The sequence below is a fragment of the Lissotriton helveticus genome, chromosome 7, assembly GCF_964261635.1.
Source record: "Lissotriton helveticus chromosome 7, aLisHel1.1, whole genome shotgun sequence".
Classification (NCBI taxonomy): domain Eukaryota; kingdom Metazoa; phylum Chordata; class Amphibia; order Caudata; family Salamandridae; genus Lissotriton; species Lissotriton helveticus.
In genome coordinates, this window is record NC_136068.1 from 75,747,464 (window position 1) to 75,763,016 (window position 15,553).

Here is a 15,553-nt window from a genome sequence, read left to right on the forward strand (position 1 = left end):
CCATCTCACAATCATCGGGAAAAACCAAAACTTTCTGGCACTGAAATGTCTATACTTTAACGCCAGATCCCTACCTAAACATGCCCTGGACATCTGGGATCTACTGATATCAAAGGCCCCAGACCTGGTTTTCATTACCGAAACCTGGCTATCTGAAACCAGTGCTCCAGACCTAGCAAATGCCCTTCCTCCTAATTACAAAATTATTACACAAGACAGACCGGGCAAAAAAAAAGGTGGCGGAGTCGCTGTGATCTTTAGGGATCACCTAACGTGCCTCGCCGAACCTACAACTGTCTATACCGAACATCAGAACCTACCTTTCAAAGTACTTTTTGAAGGCCTTACCATTATAGCCGGAGCGGTCGATATAACCCCCCAGGGCAACAAGCTAGCTTAAGCGCCAAACTACTGAACCAACTGCTACCACTTTGTCTGAAAAACAAAAACTATATGGTAGTCGGCGATTTCAACATCCCTTATGAAAAAGCGGATGCCCCTGGATCTTCCCAATTTGAATACGACATGGGAATTTTACAAATAAAGCAGTGGATAGTGGGCCCCACACATTCAGCTGGCCATACCTTAGACCTACTATTCACCAACATTGAGTCGACCGATATTAAAGAAATCCTACCCCTATCCTGGTCCGACCACTCCATGGTATCTTTCTCATTTAAACGTCCCGGTAAACCTCTGAAGCCCAGAACTACCCCACCCATGTCCAGCAGAGCCTGGAGGCTAATTAATGAATCAAACTTTCAAAACTATATTCTTGAGACAGCCACCACACCGGCGGATGATTCTCCCGTCTGTAAAGACGCCGCTCTATTAGATGCCGGAATCCGGCAAACGCTAGACAAACTAGCCCCCATGCGGGAATCGAGGAAAAAAACCACAAACGAGAAATGGTACACCCCTCACCTCAAGAAACTCAAAAAGGAATGCCAAAAAAATGAACATCTATGGAGACAGATGAAAGATAGTGAAGCAAGAGCAAACTATATTACCAAACGGAAACAATACATCTCGGCCATTAAAGATGCAAAAAAGGCGTATTTTACTCAACGCATTCATGAGAACAGCAACTCAGCAAAAGAACTGTCCAGAATAGTGAAGGAGCTTAGCAAACCATCCAGCACCTCACAAACCCTCACCCCCTCAACCGAGGCTTGTGAGCGCATCAGCACTTTCTTTTCCGACAAAATTAATAGAATATACTCCACCTTCACTCCCCTAAATACCCCTAGCAAGTCGGACAACCCTGGCGAGCACATAATGACATCAGAGAGACGCAACAACCAATTAGACTTAGGCAATACACCTCGTCTAATTAGTTTTCAACTACTCTCTGAGGAGGAGGTATTAGCGCTACTGAGCACAGTCAAATCCGGATCCCCCTCGGACCCCTGCCCCCACTTCGTGTTTTCCAAAATCGCACCCACGCTCTGCCCCCTTGTCACCCAACTCTTCAACAAGTCGCTAACCACCGCTACCTTCCCTGAGGCCTGGAAACACGCCTCCGTGACCCCCCTCTTGAAGAAAGCAGGATCCGACATTTCTAATCCAGAGAACTACAGACCTATCTCCCAGCTTCCCTATCTCTCCAAAGCCTTGGAGAAGTCGGTCAATATACAACTGACCCGGTATCTGGAAGATAACTCTCTCCTGGATCCATCTCAAACCGGCTTCAGAGCTAACAATAGCACCGAGGCAACGTTGCTGGCAGTGTCGGACAGTATCAGATGCTCCACTGATCAAGGGTGATCGGTGGCACTGATACTGCTTGACCTGTCAGCGGCGTTTGATACGGTTTCCCACGACTGCCTGCTAAACACACTCCTGAGTAAATGAGTGCAATCAACAGCACTGATCTGGATTCAATCCTTCCTGAGCAATCGTACCCAGGCAGTGCATATGGGTCAGTTCCACTCAAAACCCAACACCATAGGCTGTGGGGTCCCCCAGGGGGCCTCTTTGAGCCCCACTCTCTTCAATGTCTATATTTCATCACTGGCCGACATTGGAAGGAAGTGGGGCATTGGCATATGCTCTTATGCTGATGATACACAGCTGATGGTGGCAATGGATGAAGGGCCTGAGACAACAAAGAAAAAGCTTCACGACTGTCTCTCCGAGATGGCCCAATGGATGCACAACCACTGCCTAAAATTAAAAGCCGGCAAATCGGAGATTCTCTTGTTCGGGGGAGCCAAACTCATATGGGACGCCACATGGTGGCCACCCACACTAGGACTGGCCCCCACTCCAAAACAACACGCGAGAAACTTGGGGATCATCATGGACGACGACCTGTCCATGAAGGACCACGTCCGATCACTCTGGGGCAAGGGTTTTGCCATACTCAAACTTCTCTCAAAGATATTCCCCTGGATACCCCTGGATTGCAGACGCTCAGTCACCCAGGCCCTACTGGTTAGCCGCCTGGACTATGGCAACGCATTATTCGAAGGGATGAACAAACAACTCTTCTCCCGCCTTCAGGTCTTGCAAAACCAGGCGGCCAAACTGGTCTGTAATAAAGGCAAGCGAGACTCGGCATCGGAATGCCTAAAGAAACTTCATTGGCTACCGATGCGCCAGAGAGCTGCCTTTAAACTACTAAGTCACACGCACAGAGCTCTTCACAAAACTGGCCCCACAATTCTCCAACGGAGGATCGACTTCTACGTTCCCAACAGGAATCTACGATCAAGTCAATCAGCTCTGGTCAAACCTAAGCGTATTTACAAAGTCAGAACAGGTGGCCGCGCCTTTTCCTACCTGGCAGCCAGAAGATGGAATGACCTACCTTCCGACCTTAGACACACCACAAACTATCTTCAGTTTCGACAAAAACTGAAAACCCACCTTTTCCCTAAAACATAACCCTTCCCTAAAACATAACCCCCCAGCAATGCCTCAGTAGTCTCTCTTGGTTCATAGCGCCGTGATATCCCTTGGGATGAGTGTCGCGCTTTATAAATACCGAAATAATAATAATAATAATAGTTGCCAAAGGACATAAGATGCTGGCCAGGAAGTTGACTAAAGTTACGTCTACCCCTTTACAAGAAGACTCAAGACTGGTATTTAATAACTCTCTGGGGCCACCAGACAAGCTTCGAGCTGATAAACAAATCTGGGATTGGTGAAAGGTAAGAGAGGGGTCCCAGCTTTCTCTCAATTGCTGCATCAGTAGGACCTTTGATCAGAGGTGTGTTCTCACTGGGAGGAGGTGTTACAAGTCAAGGGAAAGAAGAGCTGGGCTCTGTACACATGTATGTACACCAGGGGAAACAAAGAAACATTTTCTCATATCACTCACTAGTTTACCTTAACTCAAATTTATAGTAAGACATTGCTTAGCTATTAGTTACAACAGTGTGTTTAAGCCAAATGGAATTCTCATTCCATTAACTCATTATTTCTTTTTGCAGCAAATACTTTTCTGACGCATGATGATCTTTCCTGGAGAAATGATATTCTCGATAGATACAGTTTTAGAACCACATCCATTCGCGTATTGTAGAACCGCATTGGACACATATGGATTTTTAGCCAGGGCTGTAAAATACACTATTTGCTCCAATTTATGAACACATTTCTAAATAATGGCTAAACTGCTTCAGCATTTCACCAATGCACTCACTTATGCTTTTCAAAAGTAAAACTGGACAGAACGGAACTAATCAGGTGATATTTTTAAATTTTCAATATGTTACAGTCAATAAGTATATATATATATATATATATATATATATATATACACATACACACACACACACACACACCCACACCCCTGTCCTCTGGAGTCTCTTCAACATTTTGGCTCCTTTGCTCACATTATTTTTTCAAATTTGACATATTGGATTTATTGTAGGAAAAAATGAGCACAGAATATAGTACATGTGTTTTTTCTTTAAATAATTCAAAGTCAGAACTAAAATATTGCTAGGATAAATATGAAGATCCAGATTTCAGTAATATAACTCCATTGGATATATATTTTCCATTATTAACTTCAATGGAACGATGGTTTTGTAAACTATATTTTGGAAACAATATTGTCAGACAATATTTCGGCCATGATAGTCTAGTTCTAGACCTCTTTGAATTAGCCCCCGCTCAAATCTCAAGTGAAATGTTGGACTTGCATGCTTTGCATACGTGTGCTGTGATAAACAAACGCACTACAGATATCCGTTTTCGATCTACCTTTCTTGGAAGATAACCCCTCAATAATGTCCCCTACTGGTAAATCAGCTTGCTTTATTTACCAATTCATGATAGTAGTTTTAAGCTGTGCTTAATTTATTTAAAAAAAGATGAAGTGCCAGGGCTCTCGTCAGGGGGCCATTGTAGCTTGCACCACAAATTGCCCCTGCCAGCGCTGCCAATTATAGTCACAACACAGCTACTAAGCATCGCACTCCTACAAGTGTGACAGTTCAGACTATTTCAGACCCCCAAAGCTGTAAGAATGGCTTGGACGGCAGGTGATAGTATTTTTAATGTATATTGAATTATTAATTAACTGTTATTATAGTCATCTCTAAATTAGCCAGAGAGCGCCACTTAGTGGCAAACTGTCGCAAGCTCCGGTATTGACAATTAAGTGCCGGTGCTGAGCACCGGAAACCACTGGCGCAAATTAAGCACTGTTTTTAAGCCATTTGGGGAGCCCATCCATATTATTTTATGAGGGTAGACATCACACTGAAAAGCTTAAAGATCACTTGGATAACTTGTTGCACATGCCATGAACTGCTGATAGTTATAAAGGGAAACTGGTGCTTTATTGGTGCTGGTGCTTGCAGGTTTCACGTAATTTTGGGGACCGGAACTTTTCTTTAATCATCAGATTTTGGCCCATAGCAAGTGAGAAAAACACACAGACAATGAAAAAAGAATAAGGAACATAAAAATGGAAAGCAGTGACAAAAGCAGAAAGTAGGGGTGAAAAGAACCTGCAAGAGTGAGATAAAAAGACAGGAGGTGTAGGGAGGATGAAGAAAGTGGCATGTGTTGGATTCAAGACTAGGCAGCCTTAGTATTCCGCAACCACAGCATTTGGTAGCACCGGCGTCGGAGTCCTAATAAAAGGTTTGGGACCCTATATCTACTATTTTACAAGTTAAGCTTGAAAACAATAAAAGACATTGGGCCGGATGTAGGTAAAAGTCATTTACCGATTTTAAAATACCGATTTTTACCGATTCGGTATTCTGAAATCGGAAAATGATATGTAGAGAAAAAAAATCGGTAAAATACCGATTCGGTAACATTCGGTATCGTGTGTCGACAGTTACCGAATCGGTATTGACCGATTCGGTAATGGCAATACAACCGTATGGGCCAAAAGGCCCATAGGAATGCATTGGCAAAACCGAATCGGTATCTACCGAATCGGGAAATACCGATTCGGTAAATACCGAATCGGTAAACACGTGATCGGCAAACAAGGAAGTGAAACTAATGAAAGCAGCCAATGAGGTGGAAGCACCCTCCCCCACCCTAGCAGGGAGTGGCAACCCAGGCAGGTGCAACTCATCAGAACTTTCTGGAGAGGCAGCCAGAGCTGAGCAGTGGGAGTGAGCAGCAGAGAGAGTGTTAGGAGAACTGTGAATACATTGGAAATGGAAAGCAACTCTGAGAGCCAGAAGGCAGACAGAAAGCGCAAGGTGAAGTTCAGCAGCATGGAGCTGCAAGTATTGGTGGAGGAGGTGGTGAGGGTCCACAGGCAGCTGTATGGGAGGCTGTCCCTCACAGTCCCTGACTCTACAAAGAGGAAACTGTGGAGTGCCATCAGTGGAAGGGTCAATGCTGTCGGTGTGACCCCCAGGACCGTGGATGACCTCAAGAAGAGGTTCTATGATATCCGGAGCCTCACCAAGAGGAAATTGGCGGAGATCAACAAGCAGGCAGGACTGACCGGTGGCGGCAGGAACCCCGCGCCCCCCCTCACTGAACTGGAGGAACTGGTGTCCACAACGACTGAGAGGGAGAGTGTGGTTGGAGTTGGGGACATGGACAGCTCATCCAGAGCCAAAGCAAAAGGTAAGAAGCATGCACAGCATGACACACCCTACCAGACACCTCCCCATTGGCCCCCATGTACAGCCAAACCCCAGTCCAGTACTGCTAGCAATACAAATGAGCAATGCATGATGGAAAATGTAGACAGCTAATGTAGGAACATTTAACAGTGCACATAAAACTGCAATGCACCTTAAGAAAGAATCAGAGTAACGAAAATGACATGTGCAATGCATTTATTGTAGTGACAGGAAGACATTTCCACTCAGTTGACAAATGCTACTTTATTCCTAGGGGCGCCATCAGGTAGTGGAGCAGCAGCTGCACAAGTGTCAGCACCAGCAACAGCGGGCAGTGCGGTGGCAGGGACAAGCAGCATGGATGACTCGCAGGAGGTGGAGGACAGCAGTGCCATGACTAATGAGGATGACTCAGGACATGCCCTCTTATTTGGCCACTCCCCCCAATTGTCACAATCCCCAACATTGCAGTTCTCACCAGAGAACTCACCCACACGGTCCCAGCCAGCACCTGCCACAGCTCCAGCCAGGAGGAGTATTGTGGCCCCATTGTCCATCATGGAGGGAGCTGCGGGTCAGCCACCAGCACCCACACCTGTGACACCTGTGGCACAGCAGGCCACCCAGCAGACCAGCACTGATCGCCGCCGTCCACGCACTTCCAGCAGTGCTAATCCATCACGGGAGGGCAGCGTCTTCCAAGGGCTTGAGGGGAACATGGTCCGAATCCAGCAGATGCAGGCCAAGTCCATCCTCGCTTGCCACCGGCAATTGCGACAACATAACCTGCAGATGGGGGAGTTGACGAGGGAATTGTTGATTTAGTGGCAAGTAAGCGGGAAATTGGTACAGGAATGGGTCGAATGACAACTGCCATGACAGCTGTGTGCCAAGATGGACCAGCATGAGCACATAAGGCGCAGGGATGCCCGAGTACAAAACCGGGCAATTACCCGGCTTGCCGCAGCAACAGCCCTGCTATGCCGCCGAGGGGCTAATATGGAGGAGTGCCTCACTCAAAACACTGCGGAGGTGACCAGGGGCATGGCCCGCATCACCAGTGCCATGGAGACACTCATCATTTCCAACGCAGTGGTGAATTCTGCTCTGGACGTGGCTGAGGCTGGGGACAGCAGCAGCCGCAGAAGTCCAGCCAGCGCAGTGTCCGAGCCGCGCCGGAGCTCCAGGCGCTCCGCAGAGGCAGCCGGACATGCAGAAGGGGGGAGCCGCATCCCAGTGGGTCTGCAAAGCGCAGCAAGAAATGACACTGCCAGTGTGGGTGAGGCAACCTGGCCCATTTCCTGTCCCCACATTGTAGTTAATCTTTACATTTGTTGCACATCAGTGCTGTTACGTAGTCCCAAAGATTAAAATTTACAGTTCTTCACATCCATAACGTGTCTGTGCATCTGTACTCACTCAGAAATAGTTGTCTGTTATCTCCTCACGTCTGAACCTGCCATCAGTTGGTGTAGCGACTCCGGCAGGTTGTGTTTGTGGCACAGCAATGCCATCGTCAGGGTCCTCGTAGTCAGATAGCTCTACCTCTGTGCCCTTCTTGACCGCAAGGTTGTGCAACATTGCACAGCCAGCTATTATCTTGCAGCAGGTGATGGGGGTATATTGCCTTGCACCTCCGCTCTTGTGCAGGCATCTGAACCTGCTCTTCCAGATGCCGAAGGTCCGTTCTACTACATTCCGTGTGCTTTTGTGCGCACGGTTATACCTCCTTTGGCTGGGTGTTGAGGGGTTGAGGTATGGGGTAAGAATGAACGAGCGGAGGGCATATGCACTGTCGCCTAGAAGGAAAAGGGGTAACATTACTCACATGCATACATGTACTTCACACTGCTATTTAGGTTATGGGGGTCTGACACTGTGTCTTACCTAGGAGGTATCCTTCACCGAATTCCCCTGCCGTCAGCCGTGCATAAATTCCGCTATTTTGAAAGATGTAGGAGTCATGGGTACTCCCTGGAAATTTTGCTACCACGTCAGTGATGACACACTTAGCATTACAAATCACCTGCACATTTATGGTGTGCCGTGACTTCCGATTGCGGTATACGTATTCCGTGTCAGCAGGGGGGCAAATCGGAATGTGTGTGTCATCTATGCAGCCAATGATGTGGGGGAATCCTGCCATCTGGTAGAAGTCTGCTTTTGTCTGTACCAGTTCTGCCTGGGTTGCAGGGAAGGAAATGTATTGGTCCATCCTTTGTATCATGGCGTCAAGGAACTTGTGGAAGAACCTTGACAGGCTGCTCTGGGTCACCCCTCCTACCGCAGCTACTGCACTTTGATAGCTGCCAGACGCAAGCAGGTGTAGGCTGCATAGCACCTGCACGTGCACTGGGATTGCGTGTGCCCTTGGGGTGGTGTGCTGCAACAGGGGTTGGAGGTCCCTAATGAGCTCTAAGATGGTCTCTGGGTCCAGCCTGTACCTCTGTTGGATCTCTGCATCTGTCTGCATGAACAGGGTGATCCGCTGTCTATACACCTGCTCCTGTCTCAGCCATTCCCTCTCTCCATCCTGCTGTAGCCGTAGCTGTCTTGCTATGACATAAAATGCCGCCATGGTGCAAGAAGAATTGCATTTTGGGTCCATTTTTATAGGTTGCACCTGGTTACCACCTGATTCCAATCTATGGTAACTACCGATTCTTAAATACCGAATTTGACGCTAATTCGGTATTTCAGAGCTTTCCTACATCTCAATCTTCAGTTTTTCACACAGATTCGGATTTATACCGAATCGGTAATTTTACCGATTCGATGACTTTACCGAATCGTTTTTTTTCCCGAATCTGTGTTGTTTCCGATCCGGTATTCTACCGATTCGGCGATTTTGCCGAATCCCTATTTTTACCGATTCGGTATATTTACCGATATCTGTGTAATTTCCGAATCGGTATTCTAACGAATCGGTAACTTTTCCGATTTGGTATTGTCACCGATTTGGGCGGTTTTCGGACTGCTACATCCCGATGGCTCGATACCGATCGGTAACGGCCGAAAATACCGATTTTCGGCCGTTACCGACCGACCTACATCGGGCCCATTGTGTCTTGCAGACATCTTGTGGTGAGCTCCCGGGGTTGGAGAAGGGTTAGGATCGGAAGGGGTTGCAAGCGACAGAGTTCAATTTTAACCAAACATCTGGGAAAAGCACTGTTTCTCTCTATAGACAGTAAGCAGTGGTACATACAAACAGAATGGATCCCAACATAAGAAGAAGATGAACACACGGGGTGAGAGGCAGGAGATACTTTTAAGGCCTGTGTTTTATTAGACAAGAGCAGGGTTGAAGAATAAAGGTTATTTTTATGAAAGGAAATAAGAGTAAAGATCAGGGTTCTCCATGTGAGATTTTTTGCAAATCCCCATTTAGATAAATGTAGTTATCTTGAAATCTGGCATGGATCCGGTCCTCCAGCACCGACTTTAAAGAACCCCGGTACAGATCAAGACTCTAGATGCATGAAAGGCAAATAACGAGCAGACGCTGTATAACTGAAAGACCTAACTTCTGTTAAGTGCAGAGAAAAAATTGAAAAGTTGGGGGGAAAATAATTGGCAAGATGAAGGACAGGCGTGGAAGAAGAGACTACCACTCAAGTGTGGCAAGAGAGCAGATGCTCAGGAGTTAATGGAAGGGATGCAACTTGGCAAATTAGGGGAATAGGGAGACATAAAGAAATATTGTACCATATGTAGGATAGAGAGAAGTAAAATGCGGAAAACCAGGCTACAGTGAAAGCATGGCATGACTTTGAAGAGATTGACCCGGCAAGGGCAGGTCCAGAGAGCAGAAGATGGTTGTTCCCAAGGATAATCAAGAAAGGGCAGTTCCAGTGAGCAGTGGAAGACCACATGAGGTAATTTCTAAAGAATAGAGAATGACCTGGCAGATCAAGCGAGGAAAGGACGACTAGGCAAGGGCAGGTCCAGAGAGGAGAGGATGAGCAGAAGATGGCTGTCCCCAAGGATAATCAAGAAAGGGCAGTTTCAGTGTGCCATGGATGACCACATGATGGATGACCACAGAGACTGCCATCCTAAATGTCATAGATGATATGCAAAAATCACTGGACAAGAACCGCTGCTGTCTACTCATACTCCTGGACCTTTCGGCGGCCTTTGACACGGTCGACCACAAACTACTCATCAACACTCTCACAGATAGGGTAGGTGCCAATGGGGTGGTTGCACAGTGGTTCACCTCCTTTCTACAAAACCGATCTCAAAAAATAAAAATAGGAAACGTCACGTCCGACCTACACCCTATAACTAGAGGTGTCCCCCAAGGGTCAGTGCTATCACCCGCACTATTCAACATCTACATGGAGCCACTCACCATCATCCTCAAACAAGCCAACATTCCCTTCCATCTCTATGCCGACGACACCCAGATATACCTAGAAACCTCCTCCCTAGCAGACATGCAAAGACTAAACATCACCCTAAGAGAAGTATAAGAGTGGCTGTCCCGCAACCATCTGAAACTAAATTAAAACAAAACGGAAATTCTTCTCCTAGCCAGCAAGGAAAAGACCCCGCAAATCACGGAATGGTTAAAGGCTATTGATGCTCTAGACTGCACTCTCATCCCAGCAGACTCAGTGAAGTCATTGGGTATCACTCTGGACCCTAACTTGGATATGATGAAACACATCAAGAGCACCGCAAAAGGTGCCTTCTTCAACCTAAAGCTATTAAGTAAAATCAAACCCTTCATCCCACCAACTGACCTCAAACAAGCCTCGCAGTCCCTTGTCCTATCCAGATTAGACTATGGGATCGCCACCCTCACAGGCACGGCTAAACTACACCTGGCCCCACTTAGAACAACACTAAATGCAGCAGCCAGAATGGTGTCGGGAGTGAAGAAATATGAACACATCACTCCCGCGCTAGCTGAACTCAAGTGGCTCCCAGTAGAAATGCGAGCTAATTTCAGAACCGCCTGCCTCACACACAAAGCTCTACACACTGGCAAACCCACCTATCTAGCTGCCAAACTCAAGAAAGCGGGACAGACAAGAAACCTCAGAAGCACTAACTCTCTGCTTCTCATCCCTCCGAAAACCTGCAAACAAAAGACTCTATCTAGGTCCTTCACCGGAAATGCACCCAAAATCTCGAATGTCATTCCCATACATATTAGGACGAACTCTTCCTACAGAGCCTTCAAGAGCCAGCTCAAAACGCTCTTCCTCAATCAAATCCTCACAAAGTAAAAACGGATCCTCTTTAACTCACGACCTCAAGACAAAAGACCCAGAAACTACGTCAAAGCGGATTAACGAACCTCCTTAGACCTTGGACTCACTATTTACCTGGGCACTCTTGGTGTAATAATCTGTGTATAACAATGTAATCTGTTTATAACAATGTTGTAAAGCGCTCCGATACAGCCGGGTCTGGCTAGCGCTATAGAAAACTCAAAAAAAAAAAAAAAAAGTAATTTCTAAAGAACAGAGAATGACCTGACAAAAGGACATTCCAGAGAGGAGAGGATGCTCGGAAAAGGGGAGATTCAGAGGAGGACCACGACAGGCAGGTCCAAAGAGCAGAGACAACATGGAAGCATCTGTGTGTGGCCTAGAGCCCACATTGTCGAAACCACAGAAATATCTTAAAATTGTGTAGGAATGTACGTAAAGTGCCAGGAGAACATTAAAGACGAAAATACATGGCATTTCCTCACAAACCGAAAAAACAGCAAGAAACCCATACAGAGGGAGACAGGCAACAGGGGTTAATTTGTAAAAAACAAATAGGTGCCAGGGCTCTCGGCAGGAGAGGCTTGCACCAGCTCATTTCTCCGGTTAGTGCCAACTAAAACAGAACCAACTACTCATCATGTAAGTGGGGGGGAGTGTGGCGAAATGGCCAGTGCTGCCAACTTCGATGCTTGGGATCCAGGTTCGAGTCTCAGCTTTGGCTCAACATCCTGTGATTCTGGGCAAATCACCTAATCTCCACATACCTAACATAAATGAATGTGTCCTTAACTGGTACTCAAAAGCACCGGTGTTGATGAGTAAATGCCGGTGCTGAGCACTGGAAACCACACACTCAAAACAAGCACTGACAAGCAGGATTGGTGGCTCACATGAGCTTATACACTTTGGTCCATGGAAAGAAGTGTCCAATAGTCAGATAACTACAAGTGGTGGGAGGAATGTTTCATTCCACCTGCGGAACTGGCGGATTTTGGAGACTCCATGTTACTCTTGTAAAGCAGAGTTCTGGCCAAATTCCACCAATCGCCGTGTGACAGAATTTTATTCGTGCAAGGTTTCAGAAAGGCGAGCAAGATTTGGTGTTCCCTAGCTCCATTTTCTAAAGTGAGCAGTAGCGGTCAGAGAGCTGCTTTTCAAGTAGATTTGCTGCCGCTAGAGTACATTTGCTACTCAAGCAGCAGCAAAATAAACTTGAAAGGTCGTGTGCTCTTGCACACAGCATGGTGCTGTTTGTGCTGATTTTTCAGCACTGTTGCTAAATTGTAGTGCAAACAGCAAGATATTCATATTTTCTGCGAGTTCCGCCCACCCCTAGCAATGACTTGCTTTTCTGACACTGTAACATGCCACGGTATAGATGTTATGTTGCTGATGGGATAAGATTTGGAAAATGTTGGTCGGTGCTGTAAAACACTAGTCTCTGTCTAATCATTGGTTGTGAATTTTTGCAGGTAATCTCTCCTTTGCACACTTACAAGGAATGTTTGATTGTCAGACTGTGGCCATGAAGTACTCTGGTGAGTTAAACAGTGTATTAAACAGAGCAGGCAAACTGGCAGAAGGAACCACAGCAAAGGCAAAGCAAGTGAGAGAACTGGTGAAAAAGAAGTACCGTAGACAGACTCTGTTCATAGGGGGATGGAGGGGCCAAGTGAGGGAAGAAGAATCACAGATACATGTGGGCTTGCCTCACCACTGATCCACAGCCAATGTATACCTGCCGTGCACAATGATGGGGCCAGCGCTGGGCTCTTGCTGCTGCACTCGGTTGATCTCCTCCAGGAAGCTGAGCACCCCACCAGGCTCCCCTGGCACGCCATGGTCCGGCCAGCTGAGAAACTGGTAGTGCCAAATGTCCCGGACTTCTTTTTCCTGGAATAAAAAAAACACATATGCTTTTAGCTACACGACTAGGTTTGTCTTAATTCCTCAATGTACATGCTCTCTGCCACTCATCTTTGCACTCATGCAACCATGCATCCACCTGCTGACTTAGGGCCTGATTTAGATCTCGGCAGACGGTGTTGTGGGTATAATTCCTCTCACACATGCCCGCCTTAAGCACTAGTTAAAAAACATCAGAAAAGTGTGATTATTCCAGAATTCTACACACAGTTGTGAGGATGCCCATAATAACCATTATAAATGTACAATAAAAGGTGCACATTACTATTATTGTGTGGCTGCACACTCTGTTATTTGGGAAGGAGTAGTTTCTGTCCTGTAACTCCAGTTCTGTAGTAGGGTATCTCTGTTATAGTCATAATCTAGTGAATAGTCCCGCCCATGTGCGTGGACCCCGGAGCAATCAAAAATAATCTCTTAAGGTGTCGAAAAATGCAGAACTGCACAGACACTTAAGAGAGAATTAAAGACAGATAATGCAGCCTATATCCACAGGCTACACTGTCCAGTACTTCAACTAGAAATTCCACCATAAATCCACAAACAGCAAAGCCTGTCCAGATTTCCCTGGCTTTACCAGCAAAAACCCTCTGGAATGATAGAGAGGAAGACATGGACAGACAAGCCCCATAGGCTGCCATTATATGGCTCAGAACAGGATACTGTGCCTTTAAGAGAACTTTCCAGAACTCCACAGTATCCCAGATGCACTGCAGGTCCCTTTTACTTTCAGTTCTTTTTGAAGGCGTAACACGCCAGACCTGTAGCATTTCTTACATGAATATCTCTCTCCACCGGGAAAGAGGGCGGGCGCTTAAAACTATAAAAGAGATACCCCTACTACAGAACTGGAGTTACAGGACAGAAACTACTGCTTCTGTAGTACATGTAGGAGAGTAGGGTCTGCAATCCTATGATCACCCCAGATTTTTGCTTTTTGCTTCACTGGTTTACGACTTTCCCTGGCTGTGGGCCTGCTAATCAGACCCACAGCCTAGCTGTTCTCTCTATTCCAAATTGTACCCTGGTACTGAATTGGCACTGGGCCCTCTCTTGAGTCCCTGTAACCAGGGCAGAGGTGCACCCAGAGGTCTCCCAGGGGCTGCAGCATGTATTATGCCACCCCTGGGGCGACTACCTAAAACAGACACAACTGGCTGCTTGACAGCTGGGGCAAGGTGGTGTACACACCCTTTGCTATAGATATAGTATTCCTATATCTAACCCTAAAATGGACACATATATTCCTATCAGTCACTCCTATGGCAGGCCTTATCAATCCTGAAGGCAGAGTGCTTGGAATTATGTGAAATGGTGCTCTGGCATGAGCTGAGCCCGTTTGCAGCTTGCGGAACCAAGTCTAATAGCTGTTCCATGATAACGCTATACCATATACTCTTAAGTGCATTATTTACCTCGCGGTCATATGCTAACTTTGGTATAGCATTATCAAAACATGTCGAGTAAGGTGTCATACGATTTGGAATACTAACCCCTCGCCAATTCTGGCGACGGGGTTAGCATTCCACCCTTCTAGAGGGACACGACATGTTGGTAACCTGTAACCCCGGTTAAAGTCAGACATAGCCTCGGCATCCACAAAATGGATGCTGCCACCGAGACACAAGTCTGCCCTCCTGCTGCTGGGAGTCCTTCCAGCAACGGAGGCAAGGACAAAGGGTTTCCTGTCAGGGGCGGTGCCAGCACCATCCCAGACAGGATTTTGTGTATCCCAGGTAGGCAGGGCTTTAGAGGAAGGTGACTGCAAGTGGCACCCCGGTGCTCACTGTGCATAGGCCGGCTCAAACCAGTTCTGGGGGCACACCAGCCCCTGAGCTGGGGAGAGACCGGACAAAGGAGAGGGGTGTAACCACCCCCCTCCTAGTCCCACCCATAGGGCAGGACTTAGTCGCGTGCCAGCCCCTTTTCTCAGGATAAAGGTAGGAGCGGGCCCCCTTCCAGATCAGATCATCTTTGAATCCTGAAACTACTTTCCACGAAAGGAACTAAAGACTTCTTCTTAAGATTTCTCCCTTGTGGCTAAGGAGTAGTCACCCTGCACCCGCAGGCACCATCCAAGCATCGCGGTTTGCTGTAAGTCTCTCCTCCGGATCAAGACTGCCCAGCTCGACGAGAACCGGCTTCCCTGGCACCTCTGACCTCTACCTGCATCATCAGCCCAGCTGAGATTCGTGGGTGTGACGAGACCTCGAGGGACCGGCCATCTTCAAGACTGCACGACGCTTGCCCAGCACGACCGCCGAGGGACCCTCGAGTGAGTGCTTTGGGGTAAGAGAAGCCCCAACCCCAAGCAGCACGAGCACCGAAGTTTAGCCCCCC

The 15,553-nt window shown here is 47.1% G+C and overlaps 1 protein-coding gene across 3 annotated transcripts in view; it reads right to left on the bottom strand.

Annotated features, from left to right (window-relative positions):
• The window catches only part of LOC144768106 (tyrosine-protein phosphatase non-receptor type 6-like), an 848,841-nt gene that overhangs the window by 496,915 nt on the left and 336,373 nt on the right, over positions 1-15,553 (bottom strand). For all 3 annotated transcript variants that reach the window (XM_078651512.1, XM_078651513.1, XM_078651514.1), the window contains one exon: positions 13,026-13,180. In XM_078651512.1, coding sequence (XP_078507638.1) covers positions 13,026-13,180 — 155 coding nt within the window. The remainder of the gene's footprint in view (positions 1-13,025; positions 13,181-15,553) is intronic.